Here is a 27,155-nt window from a genome sequence, read left to right on the forward strand (position 1 = left end):
TGAGCTTGAAAGGAGAAACGCAGCAGAACTGCAGAAGCCTCGGACTAAGGAAAGGCTTCAAGTCTAAACAGCAAACAGGAAAGCTCTAAAGTAAATCCTGCACTGTAATTAGTGCACTTCGATTTTGCTCCCCCCGCTGCTCTGTGCTGCTGCAGTGATCTAAAATAGACCACCTCTCCTTTCTGCAGTTCCTACTTCCACTCCCCAGGGGTCTCTCTACCCACGGCTGCCTGCGCCCTCTCACACAGACTGAGGAGGTCTCTGTGTGTGTGTGTGTGTGTGTGTGTGTGTGTATACCATACACAGACACTTGTACATGGGGAGGAGGGCCATGCTGAAAAAGATGAACCTGAGAAAGAAAGATAGGTATAACATGGAAGAACATGTTCCAATGTTCTGTAACATACTCTTGGCTCAGTGCACCTGGAGCTGCCATGACCAAGACGTGACTCAGAACGGCACTGATTGAAAATTAAGCACTTAATGTTTTGATCTCGTGAACTGTATATAAGTGCCTGTTTTATTGCACGCAATAATGCTTCAATTAGCCCGACGGGGGACCTCAAATGTGAAGCTATTTCTTTCCCTCTGTAGTTTCCATGACTTGAATCCCACACATCGCAAGCAGCAACACATTTAATGGTGGCTTACCTCCACCGACTCGCACTCGCAGCCAGCAGACTGTTCTAAATTAAGAGGAAAACTGCACCAATTACAAGCACGTTTGCACTTCAGATTCGGTGGCACGAGTCCGTTTTTTGAGAGACGCATGGGCAGATAACAGGAGGGGCGGGAGGAGGAGGAGGAGAGACTGGGAGGGGAGTGGTTGTCAAGGAAAAAGCGATCAAAAATAACAACGGAGGGAAATTAATATAGTGGGAGGCAGTGAGATGAATCAGTCCTGTGATTCTGTTTTCACATTCGGCTACCTCGTCCACAAATCCATTTCTAAATCTGCCTCGTCTAAATTATGAGGCTGAATCACACTGAGCAAGCCTCCTCCAGCATCTTTATCCTATGAGAGATTCATTTTATCATCCGAATGACAGGAGAAAATGGGCTGTCCCTCTAGTGGCAGCTGTTACACACTGCAGCCAAGAAACTGATTCTAAAATGGTTTCACCCTCCTTTTCCTTTTGTGGAAGCTTCCCCTCCTCTCACCTCCCATGCCTTTAATCTTTTTAGCCTGCTTCTTTCTATCTAGCTCCTCTTCTTCTTAACCTGTCTTCCCATTGTTTTCACACAATCACTCATTCACATGTCAGTCTTTTTCCAATCCATGTTCTAATGTTTTTTCTTTAACCTTCCTTCCCCCGTCCCCTTTACCTTCCTTGTTTCACAGACTTCCCATTTAGTTCTCCATTCACCTTCAGTTTCTTCCTTCCCCATTTTCCCTTGAAACCAAAATGACTTTCTTTCTCCTTTACTCCTCCAACATTAGGCTTACTTGTTCCATTACTTCTCAACTTTTATGTTTACCATTACTCTTTATCCCCCCCCCATCCTTCTTCACTGCCTGATAACACAGTGAGTTTAGTGCTGGGTTATGAAAGAGATGAATGTCGTACACTGTAACACAGGCATTGTCATCCATTATCTCGCACACACCCAGCCTTACTACGTGCTTCCTGGGTTAAGTTTTAAAGGCTAGGAGCCAAGTGTGTGAGGACAGCGTGGAAGTGTGTGTATTCTTTCAGTGGAAAACACGGCAAAGAAGTAACATCCTCATCAATAGCACAAACACGGCCTATTCATCAAAAATATGGGTTCTGTGCATTTACTCAAATAAAAAAGTCGCCACAGAGAGAACGGGGAAATCGTGAAAACCATGATGCAATTGAAACAAGAATTCAGGTAGAGACAGAGGAGAAATAATGCCTTTAAGTTCTGTTGCGGACAGCCTTTTGATTCATCTACGCGGCACTGTCAGAAAATCTAAATTCCTCAGTGTCCTGCTTGTTTGTTTGCATCTGCTCCACTCAGATCCTCGGAGAAATAAGTCATTCTGAGTGAAGCAGAGAAACATCTCCCCTCTCGCTCGTCTCCCCACCAGCTGAAGCCTGCTCTGCATCAGAATGGGGGGATAGATTAAACAGCTGGGCCCTTCACTTCTCCCTCCCCACCATTATCGCACTCGCTCCACTCCCAAGACTATTCCCTAAGCTCGATATGAAAGACGGCAAAACAATGATATCAGACCTGGCGCTCAAGGAAATCTGACATATCAGAGAGAGGCAAATAAATAGTAAAGCAAACCTTGGCTCTACGGTGTTGACAAACACATTTTTGATTTAATAGGCTTTTTTGACTCATTTGACATCAGCGCCTACAGTCATGTTTACCTGTAAACAACAGATTTGCAATAACATGCCAAAAATGCTATCCTGAAAGTATGTAGCATACTGACTCTTGTGTGGAGAATACAATTAGTATGGGCATTACCCCTCTTAATGTTGTTAATGATAATAATAATACTATTATTAATAATATGTTACATACTTTATATTTACATTTACAGCAGTCGTGTGACTGTATTTGGTAAAAATGTGAAACTAAGCCTGTAATTAATGACTCACATTTCCCACTTCAATCTATCCAAGACTTCAGCGTTGAGATGGCATTTGGAGACAGTTTTGTAATAATGGTAAATAATCTAATACAGTGTATTTCATGTGTTCTAATGGTCCACGATACGATTCTGTGATAATCAACATATTGCGAGATAATCATGCAGCGATAAAACATAATTTCTATCCTAAGACAACAAAACATTATCATGCTGTGAACTTCCTCTTCTTCAGCCAGGTAACCTCCACCCAAGTCACGATGTCCGGCAAATGAAACTGGCAGGGACTGTTTACTTTACAGCGCTTTAATTTACTAATTATAACATCAATATTTGCCCCGATTATCGTATTGCACGAGGAAGGACGATGACATATCAACAAATCGATGTTTTGACCCACCCCTAATTGACTATTTAGAAAATTTGACATAGTCTTCCTGCTCCAAAACGAACAAAAGTTGTGAAGCCTCAAAACACCAACTCACTGTTTGAACCCGGAGGTTCACAGATGTCCCCAGGCTCGAACTGTCCGCCCTGAAACCCCCACTCATCTCAGAAAGCCAGAAACCTGTCTTCCTTTCTCTTGCCCCCGTAGTTTGGCGCCTGGCGCGCCTGGAGCATCAGCTGCATCGACAGCCATGATGGGCCATGTTCAGAGTGTGTGTCACAGCTGCAGTGCTGGGGGCAGTGCATGGAGTCACTGGCTGACTGGCACCTTTGGGAGGTACAGAGCAAGGTGGAGGACGGGGCGAGGGACCTACGCAGCATGCTGGGAGTGTCAAGTGTCTGTTTCTGTGTCTGTCTTGAAGAAATGGATGTGAGTGCGCTGATAATCCAGCCTATGAATCACACACTGTTCAGACTTGCTGTCCGCGTCTCCTTCCATATCAGTGCATATGTGTGACCACAGGTAAGTGTTAGTGTCTGAGGAGACTCTCTGAGGAGCAGACTGTATATCATGTAGCAGGCAGGCAGGCAGCCAGATGCCCTTGTACAGGACACCCACATTGGAAATCCATCCACGAGAATGGAGATTACATTGGAGACGATTGGCCACCGGCCATTTAGCTCTCCCTCCCTCTTGCGGAAATCTCTCTCTGTCGAGCCAGCCTCATTCTGTTTTTCATTAGGTAACTTAAGATGGATCGCTTTCATATCTCATGGATGTTTTTGAAGAGCAGACGGTGAGAGGAGACCACTGCCCCATGCACTACTACATTTATCAGAGTTCTTAATTCCTTCAAGTAAAATTATCTTTAAATAAAATATGTTTCTGACACAGATTTTACAATAATTCTTTATCGTTATACTTAGGGCACAATCTGATCTGTTCACTTTAAGCAGCTCAGAAAGGGATAACATTTACATAAGAAGGCTTTTTTTTCTTTTAAGCCAATGACTGTAAACATGTTCTCTCTTCATGTGAAGTGGCGCAGGAAAAGAAAGCCAGTTACCTCGTCAGCACACATCTTTGTTCAATGTAAATACATCGCCCACTCATCGTGTTAGTATGTGTGTGAAACAGACACTATCTCACTGTTTTAACTGCTCTTCTCTCAAACTCATCTTTTATCTGTGCTGCAGTGATCAATCCAGCAGCTTATTTTCATTTCTTCCCCCTCTCTTCACTTCAACGGGATCCTCGCCACCTTTCATCTCAGCCACGGCGGATTTGTGAGAGGGGCGGCTGACAGAGTGAGCCAGAAGAAGCCCCCCACCACCACCCCATCTCATGTGAAAATCAAAGTTGTCACTTCTCTAATTACCCAAAGCAATCTTTTCCCTCTCCTGCACGGCACTACCTTGCTGCGTCTCCCTCTATCGCTTTCCCTCTCCCCCCTCATCAGCACTTTCTTCACAGTTTCTCTGTTCTCCTCTCCTCCATCATGCCGCAGCCACAGGCCAATAATTGGAGACACCCTCCCACTGTGCGAGATCCAATCAGAAAGAGTGGCATAACACCAGAGGCCCAATAAGCATCCACAGAATGAGGTGGAGCTGTCATCAATGACAAGTGACTAAGCCTGCCGACTTCATTTCATACTTTGTGATTTTTGTGTGTGCTGTACTTCCTGAATCGAGTGAAATAAAAATCCAAACAATGGCAAATTGCAGTCAGTCGTCACTGGAGTGTAACTCCGGCTGCTCACTCTGTTCATACACAATGAACGTGTATGAATGTGTAGCATATGTTAAATTAATTTTGTTTAAGAAAGGAACATTCATGATATTTAAAATGTAACTATCAAGTACTCAATGGCCCTTTTCTTTTTCCAATTATCAACCAGTTTATTAGGTACACTGAGCTGAGCCTAATGTCACAAAACAGATATTCAGTAAATCCTTGTGATTAACATACAATTATATTAAAATTAGATCAAATTTGCTCGTGATTTTGTTTTTTACAGCCACAAACTTACTTAACAAAACCCTGTTCCATTTATAATCACAATCCACATATGTTTGGGTTATAGACAAGATAATAAATCCCCAATTTTAGTCCACATTTGACTGAATAGTAATTTTTTGATCAGTGCTGAAAAATACACTGTATTCAACAAAGAGCTGACTCTTATATTACGCAATAGTTTTTGCTTGTCATACCCATGAACTTCACTCAATAAAGAGGGATACTTCACTAGGTTATCTTCATCATTCATTGGTATTTTCATTCAAAATGGGGGGCCGGGAGGCTGCACTGTGCTGTCCACATCACCCCACTCACTCGTCTGCTTGGTGAACCATCAAATTCACACAGAGCTGCCTCCATACTTCCTTTGTTGAGGCCCAAGCGACTGAAGTAAAATGTGGTCCATATGCCTCCAGCCATTTGTCGAACTGTGTTGTCTGGTACAAAGTGTATCCCCCTCCTGTCCTAATCCTTTTTGGTTTCCCCTGCTTTAAGTGTTTTTAACTGGCTCAGCTGAGAGCTTTCATGTTGATTTTGCCAAGGGGAGGAGGAGGATAGCAGATATATTGGGGGTCTGCCTTTACCTCGCGTTATCTCGCTTGCTTATTCACGGCTGGTATTCTTTTTTGTTACGACGGCAAAGATGGATATCTAGAAAGTGTGGAGACAAAAATAGATAACAAAAAAAAAGGGCTAGAAGAAAGGAAGAGTGCAGCAGAGAGCTTTGTTGACCCCTTTTTTGGACCAGTTGTCTGAGGAGTAAGATCTTACTTGCCCTGTCAGAGGAGCTGTCCACACTAACAAAGAGTCTGTCTCTCTCTCTCTTCCTCTGTGAATTTCTCCACTTCCCCCTTTTTCCTTTCTCTAATGGCCAGCTTTCACAATGAATGGGTCCTCTAAATGCCTTACACCGAGAGTAAACAGGGAATGACACAAGCTCCCTCTTTTTACTTTGTCCATCTTTCCTCCTTCCCTCACTGTCATTGATTTATGATCTGCACTAAGTGGTGAGTTCATCTGCTGAAAATGAACATTGTCCTGTCTGAGTGCATTTCAAGTAGCAGGTAATGGCGTATTTGGTATGAAATTACCCCTGGCTTGTGTACAGTTTTACAATACACCTGCGTCTGCATGTGATTAGCGTGCGCGCGTTGCATTATTACGTACGGGGCTTCGTGCAATCTTTCCTGCTGTGATGCAATCCAATTTGTGCAGCCTTCATTTTCCAGAAACATGCAAAGCCTCATCCATCACAGAAGAGACAGTGGTTAGCTTCCCGCATGAATACTCGATCTATAATGTCTCTTTTATTCCACCTAACCTCTCCCTCACGATCTTACTCCCTCTCTGTCTCCATCTATCATTCCTCTGCTCCTCCTTCAGTCCATAATTTTCCGACAAATCACTCAAAAGTAGAGAACCTTTACTTTTCATCTTGTTGATCGCCCCCGATTATTGGTGCCTCATCCATGCAACTCCCCACCACCGCCGAAACTCCCAATGCCACCACTTCGTCTTCGCCTACTTGTAATTCTAATTCTAACTCTGCCCTGTTAGAAGTTAAATCAAAGTGATCCTCTGTCTGTAAATACAAGCAAGTGAGTAAGGAATAGAGTGTGTTGAGCAATGGCGGCACACTGTGTGCCCTCGTTGGTCATAATGACACAGTTATGAGCCACGGAAATATGGTAATCACGGCCAATATGGTGCGATACTGACAATATAACTACGGCAGTAAAAGGCAAAATGATTATTCAAAGCTCGGGAGGGCATCGCAATGAAGTCCAAATGCCAACTGTGGTATAAACTCACAGGAAATGGATGGCAGTAGAGTTCCAGTAGAACCCTTCGTGCCTTAATGACATTATTTACTATACTGAACTACTATAATCACACAAAAAAAGAGTTGTGCGGGAATTTGTAAAGAGAGAGACAATATAGCACACATTCTCTCATACAAATGTAAATGTATAATGTAAATGACTATGTACAGCACATGAATGGATAAACATGTACATAAAAAGTCCCACAAAACGCAACACTCACACTCTCTTCATACACACCAACACATGCACCTCCCTCTTCACCTTAAAACCCCCTTGAATCTCTTTCTTTATTCTACTCAGACCTCTTGAAAGCCGCAGCAGCAGCAGCAGCAGCAGCAGTAGCTGGATGGGCGTCCCTCTTCTTATAAGAAGGGGATTGATACTGTAGCAGGCCCACACTAACTACACCTGACCCTCCTTCTCAGTGTTCGGGCACCATGATCAGTTACACAGCAGGGGAGGTGAAAGAACATCCTACAAAACAATAACAGAGGCGAGGCTCACAGCGAGCATCACAGGTTCTGGGCTATTATGGGCTTATTAAAATAAGAATTTGGACAGTGGCGCTGGTAACTGAAGGGTGATAGATGTGGGAGAACAAAATATCATGCAATTATAAAAACAACACTTCTGGGAGTGTCATAAGAGAACGGAATGCTGACAAATAAACAAACAAATTCCTCCAAATATGGATCTTTATCCAGATATGCACCAAATGTTACCTGCTCATGGATATTAGCAGTCTCCATATGCCTGATTTTCTGCATTATTTCTTTAAAAATGAAAGAAAAGCCCACTCAGGGCCAGGGTAGAGGTCCTGCGGAGTGGAGGAGTTTCAGTATCTCTGTGAAAGATGGAACGGTAGATTGACGATCGGAACGAGGCAGCATCTGCAGTTATGCCGAAACTCTACTGGTCTGTTGCGGTGAAGAGAGGTAAGCCTGAAGGTGAAGCTCTGATTTACTGCTCGCTCTACGTTCCAACCCTCACCTATGGTCATGAGATGTGGGTAATATACCACAAGAACAAGATAGCAATAGCAAATACAGGCGGCACCAAATGAGTTTCCTCCCCAGCCTTAGAGATGGGGTGAGGAGCTCTGATGTCGGGGAGGGGCTCAGAGTAGAACAGCTGCGGTTCGGGCATCTGGTTAGGATGCCTCCTGGACGCCTCCCTGAGGAGGTCTTTCATGCATGTCCTTGTGGGAGGAGACCTGAGGGCAGACGCAGGACATGCTGGACGGATTATATCTCTTGACTGGTCTGGGAGCGCCTTGGGATCCCACTGGAAGAGCTGGCAGAAGTGGCTGGGGAGAGGGCGGTCTGGGGTGCCTTGCTGCCCCCGTGACCCAGATGCAGATAAGCGGGAGACGACGACGATTAAAGAAAAGATTATGAAAAAACTGCTCCAAAATATAATAGATAATAATAACAGCCTAATGTAACCAAACTCAAGGTACATCCATCCACCAAGGTCATAATGTAATATTTATGGTCATTAGCACACGTTGGCCACAATAAGGCTATATCAACAATCACAAAGTGTATTCAAGCTGGCAAGGGTGTTTTATTCCTTATTAAAAGTTAACTTTCCATTTGTATAGTTTCTTGCTGAAAGCCACATATTCGTTCTGTAATTAATGCTCAGTGAGGTCAGCGTATGACCTCAAAGCCAAGTTGTACAGTAAGATTCAGAAAGAATGTTATGGATCAGAGGGGATTAACAAAACCTACGCCACTTGTACGACTTTGTCAGCAATATAGTCTTTTAGGATAAATGTTCTAGTTAAGCAATGCCTCCATGGAATAAGTGTTGCCCAACTTCTCTGAGTTAGAAGAACCTGCAGCTTCCTTAAAAGGTAACAAACAAAGCCTCACAGCTTTCAAGCGAAAACTTAAGACGCCGATGAGGCCACTGTCCACAAGCAGTGCCTTTAATGTCTTCATGGCAACAGTTATAACTTAACAGTTATAGCCACGTCAGGTCTTCTACCTTCGTCACAACAGATGACCAGTGAGTAAAGAGAATTGGGTGTGAAATGGTGAAATTACAGTCCGTATGGCACTGCTGCTGCACACATCTGCCTGTTTATCTGAGGCAGAGGTGTTCAGAGTGACACGGGACTATTTTTATTAAACTTGTCTGCCATTTCAGCAACAGGAGGTGGGGCGGACCAATAACTGTTGCCGAAGGACCCACTGGGGACACCTGACATACTGGATTAGTTGGCCCGATGCTCCTGTGACAATTTTTGTCTGCTCTCTGTCTGTCAAATGCATAAATACACACACAAACAAAAGGACACACACGCACACTGCTACACGTAGAATCAGACACGCAACCATAACACCCACACACAAACTCCCTAAGGAATATAAACATCACTTCGTGGGACATCAGGAGGCATGTTAATCTGCCATTGAATGTGCCTGAACCGTGACGGCCATGTTGTGCTGTCAACACCCTGTCTCCCTCCATCACCACCTCACCATGGCCTTCCATTTGTAAACCCGCTGCAGGCAAATCTGAGCCTTAATGGAGGCTTCGCACATACAGCAATTCAAACGTGTCGGAATCTGACAAATCTTTTGGACTGAGGCTCTAATAGTAGTGTTTGCAGGAATATGTTTGTGTCATAAAAAGACACTCAAAGATAACCTGTCACGGTCTCTCTGGTGCAAGATGACAGATTTACAGTGTCTTCTATTTTGGGTCCTTCTCCTCTGGGAACATTTTCATTTTCTCAGGCCGTGGTCTACAAGAGGATAAATCCCATATGTGTGCACAAAGCAGTAGACAGGGGTTGAAAACTGCAATAACATCCCAATGTGACTGCCTGGTGAAGAACACAACAGTCCTTTTGAGGGAGGATATTTCACAGGAAGCTGCACATCCTTGTTTTGAGAGAAGACAAATTTGGCATGTGTAACAACGACGAGAGTGCCCTGCTAGAGGTATCTTTCAAAACAGCTTGTTCTATTTTCTTGTCAATCTGGCTACATGGACATTTTAAGAGGTTGCCGTTGGTCCACTGGGGCCAATGGAATGGCAATAATTCTACAGATGTATCAGAAAATGGAGCGTGTCTGAATACATTCTGAAATTGTTAGCAGGGCTGTTTCTAGGGTCTCTGGGGGCTGTAGGCAAGAAGGGACATTTGGGACCCTCTTTGAACCATCAAAGACTCCAAAACTTGCAGGCTGTGACCTTTAGGTGGTATCCAATGTTGTGTTATTCTCTATAGCTTACAGACAACCTCATGTCATTGCTGTGGGGCAGAATTGGTTGTCCATTGGGGGTTCCCTCTCAATTCGGGGCCCTAGGCAATCTCCTAGTGTTCCTACCCCGTTGCTGCAGCTCTGATTGTGCACATAGAGTGTTTCGTACCAATTACGAATTAAGAGGATAAATCTGGGTTAGAGACACTTGTTTGAACAAGGGAGCTCCCACCTTTCTCTCTCTCCCTCCTGCTTTGTCTCCTTACACAGTTCCTGTCTCAGTTAGGAAGTTGCCATACCCACATCCCCAACTCTCTCTCTCCCAAATGTATTCCTCCACCCTTTTGTGCCCCATCGTTATCCAGGTTTGCTTTCCCGGTGTGCAACATCTCCGTTTCTTCAGGATGCCGCCACACCAAATGACAACAAGTGGAACCTTCAAAGCAGGTGCCAGAGCCATCAAAGCAGGCACCCAGAAAGTTTTCATTGTGTCTAGTTCGTATAAATGAATAACAGCTATGATACAAACCAACAAACCCCTCCCACCCTTCCCCATCCATTTCCTTCACTCAGTCTCCATATACTCCAAGAATTTTAGATGGGCTCCAGCTGCAGGCAGACAAACACAAAGCTCCTCAAGTAAACTAACAAACCCCAGCAAAATAACAGCTCTTAAATTCTTGATTAGCAGAGGAAAAGGAAAGAAATGTTTGACGAGGATGACGAGAGCCGGTAGAGTGGAAGGGAAGAGAACAAAAAGAATGCGTTATGGGCTGTGTGCCAATGTTTCCTGATGAAACAAAATATACCTGGATGATGACACTCACTTTCTAATGTTAACAGCATGCTCCAGAGCTATAATATAAGCAGTTAGTGCTAAAGGCTCCTGTTTGAAATGTGCATTGTAGGGAAAAGGGCAGTATTTCCATCATAATAACAACTGAAAAGAGTGAACTGCCAGTGTTCTTCCTCTTCTGGCTCTGATGCTTGCCCCTCAGTCGTGCGCTTCTCTCAATGCCAAAACATGTCCTCAAAATACGGAATTGCTGCTGTGACAAGGAATTGCGACAGTCCCGCTGCTTTACGTCGACTAGAGTAAACATCACGGCCACAATAACGCGAGGATACACACTGTTTTTAGACAATCAAGATAGAACACACTCACTTCAGCAAAGGTTGAGTCAGACAGCATCAGTGCAGGATAAATCACTGGAGGGAACACTGTTTGCAGAGATAGGCATGTAACGGTGCCTTCAAAGCTTTGAAAAACTCCTTTACTTGCTATTCAGGGTATTAGTTTTCCATGAGACCATAAACATGTAACGACGGCAGGTAATAGAGACTGGCTTTGTCTGGTGTGCAAAATCAAAATGTCTTCCTTGAAACAACCACGAGCAAGTGGGGGAACACAGTGGAGAGAGAAAATAAGAAAGTGCTTCTGTACCACCAAGAATAACCTAACTGGGCCAAATTAGAATTCCCTGATTGTGGTTAATCAACAAAATCAGGGAATAAGCACACTCCGAGCAGTGACTCATCTGGTGCCTGTCCTCATTTAAAAGTCTGAATGTGTAATGATGTTGTGTCGGTGTTTATCATGGAGCACAGCTTCTAAACACCTTCACACACTTTCCCAGGGTGAAGTGTCTTCCCTCATAAAACATATTTACATTACAGTGGCCTTGACTCAGTGCTTCCTTTCACAGTGCCAGGAGCTTCAGAGGCAGACCAACTGCAGAGAGGTGGATGCTTTGAGATGCCTGCACGAGGGAGGCTGTTTGGCTCTTCTTGTTTTTTAGACCCTAACTTGACTTAGAATAATGCAGCCACACTCTAAATATGAATGCAATGATAAATAACCTAGAGCACTTACAGAAAATGCCTTTTAGAGGCACATGGCACACTCAGTGAATGAATAGCATTTCTTTCTATAGCTCCTTCTCTCGCTCTCTCTCTCTCTCTCTCTCTCGCTCCATTGTGTTACCCAAATTATCTGACAATTCAGCTGTGATTTTTCTTATCAAACACGAAAAGCTTTTTTCCTCCCTCAGTACCCAGACCCAGAACCATGTTCCTACCTGAGGGGAAACGTTCGATGACCGGCTGGTTGTCCACCTGTAGTGTGGCATTGCCACCACTGCGTGTGAATCGCACCACATGGTATTTTCCGTCGCTCACCATCACTGCGCTCTCCTCGATGATGATGTCGTCCGTTCCCACGTTGAAGATCACGCCGATCTTTCCCCGTTCCTGTAGGCAGAGGACAGAAAAAGTGTGAGGGGTTGCTCTGTTATCCTAACAAAGAGTTCACACTAGCCCTTCTTAATCGAACCCGGGTTAATTTGCTTGGAAAGATAAAACAAAATAAAAAATCCAAGACCAATAGGATTTGATGCAGCTCCATGTAGTATTTGGTGTGGAAACGACCTTATTGGTTGCAATGAGTGCAATGACTCATCAAGCACAGCTGTAAGAAGTGCTTATTAGCAGAAAATGGTAACATCAGACACTATTATTGAAAGCATTTGCATGTTAATATCGGCATTTTACTGAAATCCCCAATGAGTCTGTTAAAAGCCTTAATACAGCTTTGTATTTGGAAAGATTTATCACAAACACAGAACAACATTTCAAAAGGCATATTATTACAGATGTCTGATTTGACATATTCAACTATTGTTAGCTAAAGACACCACACAAGTATTAGTGTTCTAACCAACAACCCATTATGAAAGTATGTGTGTGAGTGTGTTACACTAAAGCAATTAAACTGACACTGAAATGTTGTTAATTTGCAAAAGGATATAATTACAGTCACCAAGCCAAATAACCACCCATGCTAATGCAGTTCCCATGAATAACAACACTGCAGTTTGACGGGCAAAAGTCAACACAGTGAGTCATTAAAGCATTTCTGCCTGTACAGTGATGATGCTGTAGCCGTCAGATCTCACACACATCAGCCTTGTAAGGAACAGACAGACCTCATTGTGGACTCAGACACCTTTAGTATCCATCGACCCACTGAACCCCTTCGCCTTCCCATCTATTGGTGTTGACAGCCGCCCACTGCTTTGACTTTATTAAAGTCAAACGCCTACTAGACTCTCATCTCCCACCATCTTTCTCCCCTGCTCTGTGCTTCCTTTCCTCAGTCCCAGGAAAGGTCAAAGTCATTTACAGAGTTACAGTCTACCGGGGAGGCACAGAACAAGGGTGGAGGAGAGAGAAACAGACAGAGTACATACACTAGACGGCACCATTACAGAGAAATTCTCTGTCTGGCTGTAAATCTTCTGCAGAACCTTTTTTTCCCCCCGCACATCCATAAGATTTTGAAGACTACCCTGCTGCCCATTCTTACCGAGCCAGCAACAGGAACACCTCCCGTCACAGCAGGTCAATGTCATTTGAGAGAGGGTCACGTTTAGACACCGTTATCTGCCCACTGTGGAAACAACTTAATTGATTCCATTAGCTCATTAGCTATGTGCATTTATTTTGCCACCTCCCATATTGCAAGACATTCAGAGGTGAAAGTGTGGCTTTTGCCCGCAGCAGTTTTCTATTATTCATGGCTGATTAAGTATTCAAGAAAGGAAAATAAAAAACCTGGTGTTAACAGAACTTAAAATAGCAAGTTAATTGAGTAAATAAGTGCAGAGGTTGTGCAATAAGTTAATGAGTAGTATAATCACAACCAAATGTATGCACATCCTCACATCGCTCTTTGGTGGTGCATTAAGTGGGCGCAGTATTTAGCCAAGGCCACAGTGTGGCCATGCACCGATGACAACCATGATTAGGTTATTAATTGGGCATGCTTAAATGGTGGTGCAAGAGGAAGTGCTGCTGCCATGATTAATGCTGCAAAGGCACGCAAAGACAAGAAGCCACAGTTAAAGAGTCAGAGAAAACAATGTGGAGGAATCAATGGGCACACGCGAGAGGAAATAGATACAGCTGAGCGCACTCCTCTGTGAAGATCAGAACTGAGTTAAACCAGAATGAGTTTCTCAGAGTGGAGCCTGATGGACTGCTCAAGAGATGATCTCATTCTACAAAGAGGCATGAACGTCTCGAATGGCGAAGTGCTTCCAGCTTCTAAGGCACTTAATCAATTGACTTATGGACTGACCCCTGGAAGTCTCTCCATTCGCTCTGCCCATGCATGCTACAATCCAGTATTCATTCTGAGGACACTGCGGACGAAGATTGAGACCTGAAGAAGCCTTTTAGTGAAACGCCTTCAGCTTAACTCAAGCAAGTCCAGTTGCCTAAAGCGAACTACTGAAGATGACTGAGAACCTTCCCAGACAAGGCACATACAGTATGAATCAAAATGTAATTAAAGCCTTGACTGTTGATACCTTTGGGATACTGCAGTAAGAAAAACACCATGGCATGGAGAGGGCAAGTGGAATGCTTTTGGATGAAGTGGAAGTGTCGGGATCACCACAGCTGCAGCACACAGTTGAAAGCTTAGAAGAATCACATTTGCCTGGAGAATTCATTCAATTTCTTTTTTTTTGGGGCAAAGCAGACTGAATCCATGCTATTATGACACAAAAGCAGAGCATTTGAGTGATATTTACAGAGAGATTAGCATTTGTGTTCCGCAACATTAGGGTTCCTCCTGGTGCTGGGGGAATGTATTGAGCCCATTACGGTGGGAAGCCAGTGGGAACCAGTGCTTTTTTAAAAATGATTTTAATGCAGCAGTAATGACATTTTAATGGCCATTTCCCTTAAGCGAACATATCTCTGGAAACAGAAGGAGGGAAAAAGCTGGTCGAATGACTGAGAGCAGTCAAGCCTGCAAAACTGAAACTGTGGGACTGGTAGGTAACTGACAATGAGCTCTGGCTGCTCTTTAAACACCACAGCTTTTAAACTACTGCTTAGCAGCCCCGTAATCTGCTTCAGCTTGTCAGCAACTGTCAGATGTACGAATGTAACACTTCTGCTGTTTTTTTTTAATTCAACGGTTAACACATTTCTCTTTTCTTTCCTTGGGTCAATCAGTGGTGTGGGTAGGGGGTCTTCTTGGCGATAGCTTTGTAATCACATTTCAACCTCAAGTGCAGAGGGAAGGCAGCAATGGAAGGGACTGGAGATATCCAGAAGACTGTGATGACTTTTGATTTTTGAGTTTCTCTGAGAAAGGTTTTATCAGATGATGAAAGAAAGCTAGTTAAAGCTGCAGTGCATAACATTTGGTTATTACTCCTTCAAAACATGCTCAAGCAATACTTTCAGTCCTGACTGTTGGAGCACTTGTGTGTATACACCGACAGCACAGGGGAGGGGCGGGGACAAGAAGCAATTATTCTGCTATTTGAGTTACAAACTGCAATGTTTTACTATTCAAGATTTTCTCTTGAATATTAAAATTACTCTCAAACAAAACTGTCTTTCCTTGCATAAAATGCTAGATCTGAAAATGGTTTTCACAGAACAGCAAACCGCTCATCAGCTTCTTCCACAGTGCTAAATTGATGAAATGTCAGGAAAGAAAAAAAGTTTGCTTAATCTTCTCATTAGATTTTCTCCTTCCTTTCTCTCAAAGACAAAGAGTGGTTTTAAATTCTATGCAGCAGCCAGGAGGTGCAAAGCTAGAATGTGCAGAGCATTTCCATCTGAAATATTTCAACATGACCTTGCAGCGTGCAAGAGTGCATCGAGGTAAATGCTGCTGGCGAGAGCGGAATGAGAATGAGGAAGCGGCTGCAGTTGGCTTGTGTGTATCAGGGTTATCAGCGGCGTTAGAGAGCTCTTGCTGATCACACTAAGCAGAAAAGGAAGGGGAGGAAGAGGAGGCGGAGGGGGAGGAAGAGAAGCAGGGTGCAGAGTGTAACGGTGCAATAAAAAGACAAAGAGAACCTTGATGATCCTCACAGGCCTCAAGGTTTGACATCTTCAAAGCACCTTGAAAATGTCAAGATCTGTTTCTCTCTTTGCTAGACACTGGCAGTCAATTAGGAGGGAAAGGCAGACAAAAGGAGAATGGAAATGCCCTTTTGACTGCATCTATTAGTTGTTGTCATTTCTTAATCTTCTTTTTAAACACCCCCTACAGCTGTATCTCACTCTTGATCTACATGCATTTCCTCATCATCCATTCATGTTTGCCTTTTACGTCTTAACTTCAAAAAAAAGAAGAATTAAAAAGAGAAAACAACAGGGAAATGACAGAGATGTAGCTGCAAGCTAGACTGGGGGGGTTAGATTCAGCACAACTTTGGCAGAAACAGTTGCAGTTGTTTAAAATCACTCAAGGTGTTTTGCATTTTTGCTGCCTCAATGTGCTTCAAGACATGGCGGGGGAACATGGTTGACCAGCTCAGTAGTTTGCTGATTATGATGATTTGGTTTGACAGATTTCATATTAATAGTCCTGCGGGTGGTGGCAACACAAACAATTCATCAGCCTCTTTCTCATTTCCCCAATAATGATCTATCACAGCCTGTATCTGCTTGAGCCTAACTTGACATACCAGTGTAAGTATGTGGAGCTGCAGTATTTATTTGCTTATGAATCAGCCAGTGGAGCAGCATGGACCGAAAAAAGATTGATAAATAGGTTTTTAATAGATGCCAAGCGAAAAAGCAATTAATTTTATCCTCTGTCTCTATGGACACACACACACACACATCTGACACTTCTGTGAATGCATACACATCTAATACTGCATACACATCTAATGCTCACTGCTCCAGACAGTCAGTACATGTACAGTTTAATCCAGCTAAGGCCATAGTTCGACTAAGGCATGCAATCGGAGAACTTGCCGAGTCCAAGTATACATGCAGAGGAAAAAATCCATTTATTGGCTGTGCACATCTGACACCGATTCCAGTTTGGCTAAGCTTATACACGCAGTAGTAATCAGACTACGAGTCGTATTCGCCGGGTAGGTTAGTTCGACTAAATCTATCTTGATTTTAACACGTTTAGATGACATTAAGAAAAACAAACATTCTATCTTACTATCTCTGCACAATGTGCAGTACGTTGCATAGTACATTGCTATTGGTGGGTCTCTTTGTAAGAGATGTCACTGCCTCTCATATATACTCTCATATGCTATCGCCACAACTCCTTTTTGAGGGCAAGTCAGGTCCTACACAGCGAATGAGCTTGTCAACATGAACACAAAATGTCGGAGTGGAAATCATCCCTGGCATCTGCTATGAGAAGAACTGTATAACAAGGCTAATCTTCCAGAAACTGCAGCGTTATGTAAGAAGACATAGGCTGTTGCATAACATGCAGACTCCTTGCCGGCTATATCAGCCACTGCCCGTTCCACTGATGTGTGCAGAGTGTGTGTGACAAAAAAAGAGGAAAAGACGCAGGATCAACAGCCATTTTGAATCTACACAGATTTCATACATATACATTTTCAGACACGTGTCATCTTGATTCCAGTGGCAGGGGACAAAGAGGAAGGCAGCACAAAAAACATCCTTACAAAGCAGCCATTTTGTTTCATTTTCCACAACTTTTCTCTGATTCTGCCCAGCAACCTCATTTGTATGTGTTTGCAGTGATCTCCAGCAGTCACCTTGAGAAAGTTGTAGCTCATCTCCTCATCTTAACAGCACTTTATCTCTCCCTTCCCCCAACTTTCTCTTTTGACTCATTTCAGCATCAGTGGTCACGGCTGTCCGATCTTTTCTGCTCTGAAAATTACGAGCCACAGCTCTGACGGAGAATCAGATCTGATTGAAAAATCAATGACTTGGACAGATGTGATGTGTGTACGTGTGCATATGTTTGTGTGTGTGTATCATCTGAATCTGAATCTCCCAGCCAAGCTTGACTCACACCGAGCCAGAATGATGCGGAGGAAAGCAGCATTTATGCTAACAAAGGAGACAGGGAAAAATAAATCAGCAAAAACACCATCCTCCACGATCCTCGCATTCATTACTGGTCTGCAATCTCAAGCATCAGATATCATGCACGTACACAAGCCCCTAGTTTAAGCAAGGTGTGCACCACTGAGACTCTTGATGGATGGTGTCCTTCAGCACACTCACCATCAAACCTGCAAGTTTGAATCCTGTCTGACCTGCACGCTCATAATATAAACACAAGCACACATATGCAAACATGAGAATGTCCTTGAGCGAGGTTATGCTGAACCACCTTCACACACCGTGGCCCTGTTTACAAAGCTCGAGTGAGCTGATGGATACACAGACCCAGGGATTTGTGTACGCCTTTTCCCTCATGGCCGGGATCCAGCTGATTGTACAGAGCATGAAGTGAGGCAGCGCTACTTTGTCTCTGTTGAAATACTGAAAATATTCCCTTTTTTACCGTTGCACCGGTGTGAATAAATCTACATCTACACCTACCTTATACTTTCTACCGCCACTGTGGTACAACCGCAGATACAAACAGTGCTTGAAGTTCAAGGTTGCAGAAATCAATTGTTTTTTTCAATTGCTGAAAAGATTATCTGGCTCTTTAGCTATTAAATGATTCAGCTAGTCGCTATCTTTGTCTGACTGATGCTCGGCGTTGAGCTGCTACTGTACAGTGGATTTGTAAGAACTGTTTTTTTTTTTTGATATGAAAGACACTGTAGTGAGACCAAATCGAAATTGTGGGCTTCAACAGCAATATAATAGACTGCAAGATGTTTTAAATGATGAGAGCTACAGCAAACCAAAGTCGAGGGATCATTTTCACATGGGTTTATCATTGCGAGGTAATTTCCCCTTTTAAACTGGACAAATCAAAATGATCCATTTTATATGAAAATATTGATTTTAGCTACCTTTTTAAACATTAATTTGATCCAGCACTAATCTGGAAACCAGACGGAGCACCTACTCCATATTTAGTAACTTGAGAATGGTTCTGGTCCAAGATTTCAATCCAAGTCAGAGTCAGATAGGGCCACCTCTTACAATCTCTCTAAAATGGAGTTTATCAGTGCCTTGCTATCATTAAGGACCAAGATGGCGGTCGAAAGACCAAGCACTCTTATTCATATGTTACATAGCACATTTATTTTTTGATTAGTTCAAGGTCTGTCCATTTACTGAGGCATTATGGTCTGCGGAGGTTTGGCGTCATCTCTTGGAAATCGAAAATGAACAAAGAGGTTTCCGACCCATTTGCAAATGCAAATTGACCTGGCCATGCCGCGCTAATAGGACATTCGGTGAGAAGCTCAAGATAGCTCTAATTTACAAAGACTGGGAGGGCAACAAATTCTGTTTCCTCCACAACTAAGACGCTGCACAGTTTATTGCCTCTTTGCCTTACAGGTTTTGCAACTATGACCTTGTGATTATGTTGAAGCTCCTTTAACTGCCCCTACATTAGGTCAATTTTCAAGTTCTGCCACCTCTGACAAAAGTGAGACAATCTTAAAACATCAAGTGTGGCCTCTCTGCCTTTCACTGCCTTATCATAGGAAAAAAATGAATAAGTCTGAGTGGTGATACAAAGGGAACATGTCACCCCAGGGCTAAAAATAGACTCGCCATTTTCCATCTTAGACTCTTATTCTGCCAAAGAATGTGTTAGAAAAAAATACAACATTTATCACTTTAAACTGTGAAACCTATGAGCAAATATATGTCATACAAGTGTCTCTTCTCCAACCAGAGATGGATGGAAGATGGAGCAGATAGACATAAGAAAAACATAAAGGATAAACTAAGCACACAGGTGTGAGAGATAACGGAGAAGGCCAGAAAGAAGTGGTCATGCACTGAAGTGATGAAAGCAACGGCAAAGAAAAGATAAACAGATGAAAATGTGGCAGGAAAGAGGAAAATGAAAGGTACGGATCCACATTACTCGAGATGTGGAGGCGTATTTCTTGAGGCCAGAAAAAACAGAAAAGGAACTTTGTTACTGTGGCGGTAGAAAAATCAATCTCCATCCGCCCACCCGGACCTCCCCTTACCAAAAGCCCTGGTGGGCCCAGGCAGTGGTAGATACTTGTCAGTTTGGAGGGACTTATTATGGGTAAAAGAGGCTTACAAAACTGATAAAATGTCTTTTTTATTAATTCAATTATTGCCTTTACCAGCTCCACATAATCCTCCATCAATTCACTAAACACTGAGATATGACAATAATCCCTGCATCTGCCACCAAAGCTAATTACACTGAAAACCTTTCTAGGGACAACGCAGAGCAATAAAAATGCCTGATATATCACTGTTTATGAACACTGAAAATATTCACTTCTTTCTTAGCTCAAGGTCCCAAACCTATATTCTATTCTGTTTCTCTGACAATTTAAATAGTAGATCCTTTCTTTTAATACATGTGTGTTTTAAAATGGAATGCTTTACCATCAGGTGTCTTCCACTATAATTTCTCTCACTTTGGCTTTAACCTTTCTGCTTTCAGTCCTCTCTCTCAATTTTCTAATCTGTCTGCCCTCATCATCCACTCTTTCCCTCCCCAGAGGCTCATTATTGTGTTGACTGGAATTGCTAACATAGGTATGGTAGAATCCAATTGATCCTTGCTCTCCTCTGAGTGATCTGGGTGATGGAGTTGATACTTTCTTGCTTTGTAGCTGATGGAGAAAAGTGCAATGGCTTAAAACAAAATAAGTTTGTAGATTATTTCTGCCTGGCACCATAAATCTCCTTAGTCTGTGAAATGAGATGGCTGAGTCGCTGATGTTGAGCTTAATCTGCTCTTTGTTTTCAGGCTTGGAACAATAATAATCCCTTTTGACTTTGTATGGGTTAATTGTGCTGCATGGAGTAAATTTTAAGGTCTTACTCGATACTGGAACAAAACCAAAAGAATAATGAATAAACGAATAAATCAGCATCACCATGTTATTTACTCTAAATAACACAAACCTTCATTAAAATAAGTTAATAACTGGAAAGACAGATGATATTGCCTTAGTGGACTGTTAATATATCCATCATTATATTCTTTTACAAATAACTTCCACAATATTGCCAAGCAAAGTGAAGCAGATGCATAGGTTGTAGGGCTCCACGAATTACCACGGAACTATCAAAAACTGCGCAATATCCCAAATTCAAAAGACACTGGAAATTATGTTTTTAAAATACAGCATTATGTTGAAATGCCAGTCTAGCAGAAATCCACTGCCACTTCAAATGATCAGTCCTACCAATTTTGAATAACATTGTAAATGCAATATCTGTAAAAGTAATCGCAGTATGACTTTTTTGACCATGTCATGCATCTCTATGCATGATTTACAGGGGAAACTACTAGTGTACTGGATGACAGATGTTTTTACAGTAAAGTTTTAGAGAAATGTCAAGTTAAAATTCCCATATTCACACATTTTAAATCGATAAATTATCAACTTGTCCACAAATTCTGAGGACCAACTAGGTTGTGTTCAGGACATTTATGACTACCAGCATACTGTAAATCAGACATTTTTACATTAATGGTATAGAGAAATTTTAATTTAAAAGCACTACATTTGCAGCTTTTAAATCAAAAACATTTGCCCAAATTTGAGACTCAATAAAAACAAACATTTCCATACAATTCCATCTATGACTACTAGCATACTGTAAATCAGACATTTCCACTACGCAGTTTTTGAGAAATTTCAAGTTAAAAGTCCCATATTCGCACTTCTTTAAATCGACTAATACTATCACCTTACCCACAGACGCCGTCCTCGACCACAAGGACCGTGAAGTCCTTACTTTGAGGAACATCTCCGATGCTCAACACATGTTTCCGACCGGTCTTCAAACAGCGCTCCTATGGGAAGCTCTAGCGGCGACGCACGCCTTCCCCGGAAGCCTCTCCCGCGAACAACAACCCCTATAAAAGTTCCGAGCGGTGAGACGTGGGCCTCCTGCTGAAGCCGCAGTCATGTCCGCCTCACGGAGGTGAAACCTGAACTCTATGCAACAACGTGTGCGCTAATAATTTAATCAGAAACTTCCACACAGGTGGTCCCTTACCGCAGTGTTTACATCTGCTCGCCGCGCCGCTAACTGCTCAGCTTCCGGTTACGTCATGCCCCAGTGAACCCTGGGAATTATAGTACCAGAGCCATCTCTGAGCTCCTGGCTCCTGCAATTCCTCATTCTCTCAGGAACCAAATTCTCACGGGTACATTATTCATGTTCTCTTATAGCCATATTCCCACTGGTGTACACACACACACACACACATATATATATATATATATATATATATATATATACACATTAATATATAAATACATATACATATATGTATATACAGTACATATGTACATATACCACACATACATATATATATATATATATATATATACATATATATGCTGTAATAACCACATGCATGTGTTTAAAGCTACGCAAGTTCAGAAATAGAGTGAAGTGGACTGATTATTAATCTGCACTGATTTGATTAGATTTTTTTTTCTGTATGCCATGTTCACATCAAATCAATAATTCTGGGAATTATTGATCCTAGTCCCATGTGTTGATCAGAGTTGTGTTCAGATGTCAAAGTGGGCCTGAGACACTCTTAAATTTGGGAGTGGCTGTAACATCAAGTCCTGAACTTTGGTTCATTTAGGTTTTCATTGATCCCAAAGCTCCCAAAAGCCAATATATAAATAAATAAAGTCAATTTCCTATATTAAAGTTTACATTTATTGAAGCTGAACCTGCACACACCTCATCGTCTCATTTGTAATCTTTACAACAGAATCCTCCTTTTCTATGCTGTGAGTGTGCAGGCCTTTTTGTCAGGAGTTTGTGAAATGCCAGTGCAAACAAATCGGAGACGTCCGTCTCTTTTCATCTACTACTTTCACATGCAATTTGTCATGCTATACTATACACTGCAGGAAAAGGCTATAACGTGTGATTACTTTTTCTATCTTTCACTTTTAGATGGGTTTTTCTTTTTACGCTTGGACTGTGCGACTTTGTGTGTTGCTATACGGACCTGACATGTGTACTGATGTAAGCTTTGATGTGCGTGCGTGAGTGCATGTGTTTGCTGTGTGTTCCTCTCTGCTCAGGAGAAATGAGGCAGGTAGTTGGATGTAATTGAAGGAAATGACTGTGACCTATGGACAAAATTGAGAGCAAAGTTAGTTTTTTCCCCTCCATTGTTTTCTTCACTCATCTCCATTCTCTGTCCTTGCAGCATCGCTTTGCCTCTCCTATACTTTATCTCTTTCTTCCCTCTGCACTGCAGAACAGAGTCACACAGAGGGAGTGAGGATAAAAAAAACAACAACCCAAGAGCATTACTCTGTTAAGCTTTTTGACCTCACTTTCCTCCTCTGTGGTTGCAAACCTTTCATTGAAAACAGCCACAGTACATATTGTGCAGTCTGTGGCTTGAGCAGATTTAAAGAGTTCACCTTTTCTGGCTCCATGAAGGGAAAAAAACTCTCTCATGGTAAGAGCTGTGCTGTTCTTCCGTCAAAGGCTCGGATGTGTACCATAAAACGCATCGGGATGACAAGCTGCATGTGAGTAATTGTTTCAGGGCCCATAAGAGCAAAAATACCACAGACTGACCTCTTTCTTACTCCTACTTTCTCGAACACTCTTTATTCTCTGCCATCACTTGGTCTCTGGTTGGTTTCCCTCAGTTCCCTTTTGCTTCTCTCCATCTGTTACCTTGATAACTCTGCTTCTCCCCTATTCATCCTCCAGCTTCTCCCTCTCTCCCTGTTCTCTTTTTGGCTTTTTTTGGTCTCTGCGGGCTGGGTGTAAGGTTGAAGCCCAGTAGAGAAGAACGGCTGCAGAGCACACAGGCTAATATTTGCCCTGCACTAAACTGAGCAAACATGGATAAAGCAGACACAATCTCCCTGTGTGTCTCTGTCCCTGGCTGTCTGCCTTGTTTTCCTTTCATTCGCTTCCCGCGCTCTGTGGTGCTGCTGTGCGGGAGCCAACTGCTGGGTAACCGCTGCACACACTGTACACATGATATTACAGAGCAAAGCGCTGGGTGTGGGACAGACCTGATACCGTAATCCCGTCTGCTGTGTCATTCTACATCAGAGTGTGTGCACCTGTTCAATCGAAACTATCCTGCAATAACACCCTGCGTTCGTGACGCTCAGAACATCCACCTCTTGTTGATGAAAAGTAAGCAGAGTCTTGTGTCGCTTCCCACCTACGTGCAGCGAATGTTAAGAGTTTTAATCCCATCACTCACGCAATTAATGTTTATCAAAGTAATTCAGTCAGATCATATTAACCATACTTTTGTGATTATTCTCTAGCTTTCTGCACCCATGGTGGGCTGTGAGACGTCATTCCGATAAACAAATATCTTTTCTTTTCTTTTGATTTCCAGTCATGTAATTAAGGATCCCGTAACCTTAGGATATTAGTGAATACTTAAAGTTAATTAAACCTGCTATTTGTAAATGGTAACACCTTCACAAAATTAAATTAAACCAACTGAATCAACAAAGTAAACAAAGCTTTAGGCGGATATTTTCTGCCTGTTTGTGAAACAAACAATACACATTTCAAGGATCTGATGGGCCCAAAAAAAAAACATTTTTTATAATGGGTCACAACGTTTTAAAGTTTGTAAGTGCCCTTTTGTGTTCCCTTACAAGTCATAAGATTAACAAAAACATTCATTTCGGATTAAAAATTCAAATCCATCGCACTCTAAACCCTTTCGTAGTAAAACACGGAAGTATTATGCTCATTTATATGTGAATAAAATGCTATTTAAGGTCAACAGTATGTTGAACTACCTGATTGTTTGCTCATAAAAACGAGCTATAAAACCCAACAATAAAAACAGGGATGAAACCCAAATGTCATCCTAAACAGAAAACAGCAATGAAATGCAATTATGCATGGGAGGTATTGCTCCATAACGACTTGTTCTTGTCACTTCCTGTAAAATATACTCATACAAATGTAAAAATGCACTGATTTACAGCTTGGTTTTTTTTTACAGAGGCAAAAAAATTGAAGGTCTGTCTTGTTTGTAAAGACACAGAACTGCTGTATTATCATTTTTTTGAGGCTTTTCTGCATTAGTTATTATCTAGTATAGCAGGACGGGCCACTTTCACCCCTTAGCACTTCTATTTGAGGCAGAGCTGTTGCTTGGAGTCGCCGGTTCTCACATCTGTCGAGTGCTGCTGAGGAGCCCGCTCTCTTCGTGGCTGCTAAGTGACAACACTGGCCAAGCGAAGCCCTCAAGGCCCAAAACTAATCTGTTCACTTCTACCTGTGTCTATATTTGGTTAGGAAATGCCTGAACGAGCACTGGTGGAGCAGGGACTTTGTATGTGTGAGTAATAGTTTGAGAACAATTTGGTCGGAGCAGTGGGATTGTTTGGGTGTTAATATTCAGCGTTAATAAAAATTAAGATAAATCCATATTTTTCGGGATGTTTTTTCCTGAGGGGATCACAGTGCACAACTAAAAAGTGTCGTCTCTTGACTCTGATTAGCACAATGACACATGGAAGGTGTCAATGTTTTATATTCTTCTATTTTTAAGGCTTAATATCATACTTTAAAACTCCATCTGAACAAAGTAAAGACTTGGGAGTTTGTGTGGGCCTTAAAACACTCATTTCACTTAACGGCGTCTTTAAAAACACGACGCTTTTGTCAACAATACATGCAATTTTCTTAAAGGTTACTGTAATGTGTAATTCCTCCTGTATTCTATTACTCGAACACTGCTGCTCACATCGGTACGAGCATTAGGAAGATGGGAAAGGTAAATCATTTAATTCAATGTTTCGTGACACATTTTTAGATTGCAGACAGGGATATAAATGAAAAATATACATTTTTTGGGTTTTTTTTAAATTAAAAGAGAAAAGTCAATTATTCTGATTTATCAAAACGCTCAGAGTGAAAGAGTAATTTGACAACGACAATGCCGAGACACAGTTTTACTAAATAGTACTCTACGCAAACAAATAATCACTGCTCCGGATGATTAAGACGCCTTTTGGATTCTTGCTCCTACATCAAAATAAATTGCCTGTTAGAATCTACAAAGGCATGTTGAAAAACGCAGTGAGCTGTTGGAATATGGAGTCAGGGCGCCGCGGTCTTTTGTGCACATGACTAACACGGATACAGTGAATTATAAAAGTACAAAGTCACACTGATGGCACTAATTGTACTATTCAAGCTTCGGGGTGAGTTAAAGTCATAATAATTAAAAAAAACTGGAAGAAAAATAAAGCAAACTATCCATTAACTCAACAAACACACGCCGCAGCTACTGTATGTTTCACAGATCACTGAAGAGAGAGGGAAAACATTACTGGGTGGACAAAGGGCTGTTGTGAACTAACACTGTCTATTAAAATAGGCGCTAACGATCTCATATACTTCACAGTCTTAAAAATGAAACAAGTGGCATGTTATTATGCAGCAAATTGCAACAGATGATGAATAATTAAATGTATAAATTACTTTCTTCTAACCTTCAGCCCGTGTCTCTATGGGGTGAGTGCTTTTACAATCAGACACGATGTGGATGAAAGATTTACACCGTATTGTTGCTGCAATCGCTGTGAGCGGCGGCACCTGCATTAATACTGTATCCTACGCTGCTCTCCAAACACTCTGCTGACATAATTAGTGCATGGATATGGTCGACTGTTGAGTTGTGATAGACGCCGTTATTATTATTATTATTATTAGTGTTACTATTATTAAGGGGCTGCTTGAGAATCTTGTTTTTCAAGAGGAAGACGTGCACGGCACAAGTGTCACCTGTGGCTGTTTGTTAACACTGTTTGTGACGGCGTGAAATAACTTAATACTTTACAATTTTTCTTTTAAAGTGACAAAGATGCTCATATACGTTCAGAGGCCGTCTCCAGCAGAGACGGCTCGGTGTGGATTTGTTTGCAAGGTGGCATCACAGCCTTCAAAGACCTCAGTTTGAACTAAATGAAAAGAAAAGAGCAAAAGGAATTTCTTCCCGGTACTAACAGCGGGGGATGTCAGGGAGCCATCCTTTCTACCTGAGACAGCAGGAGGTGTGGCAGCCTTACCTTTAACCTTTCATCCATTACTGATCATCTTCTTTCATATAAGTGAAATATTTACCCTTTAACACCGGAGCCTCAAAATGTATGTCTGGATATATTTTAACCACAAAAGAGCCAGAAAATGTCCTGTAA

General features: G+C 42.2%; 1 protein-coding gene across 6 annotated transcripts in view; it reads right to left on the minus strand.

The window, feature by feature from the left end:
* The window catches only part of LOC122766875 (neurexin-2-like), a 563,355-nt gene that overhangs the window by 34,683 nt on the left and 501,517 nt on the right, over positions 1-27,155 (minus strand). For all 6 annotated transcript variants that reach the window (XM_044022084.1, XM_044022083.1, XM_044022085.1 and 3 more), the window contains one exon: positions 12,099-12,270. In XM_044022084.1, coding sequence (XP_043878019.1) covers positions 12,099-12,270 — 172 coding nt within the window. The remainder of the gene's footprint in view (positions 1-12,098; positions 12,271-27,155) is intronic.

The sequence above is a fragment of the Solea senegalensis genome, linkage group LG3, assembly GCF_019176455.1.
Source record: "Solea senegalensis isolate Sse05_10M linkage group LG3, IFAPA_SoseM_1, whole genome shotgun sequence".
Taxonomy (NCBI): domain Eukaryota; kingdom Metazoa; phylum Chordata; class Actinopteri; order Pleuronectiformes; family Soleidae; genus Solea; species Solea senegalensis.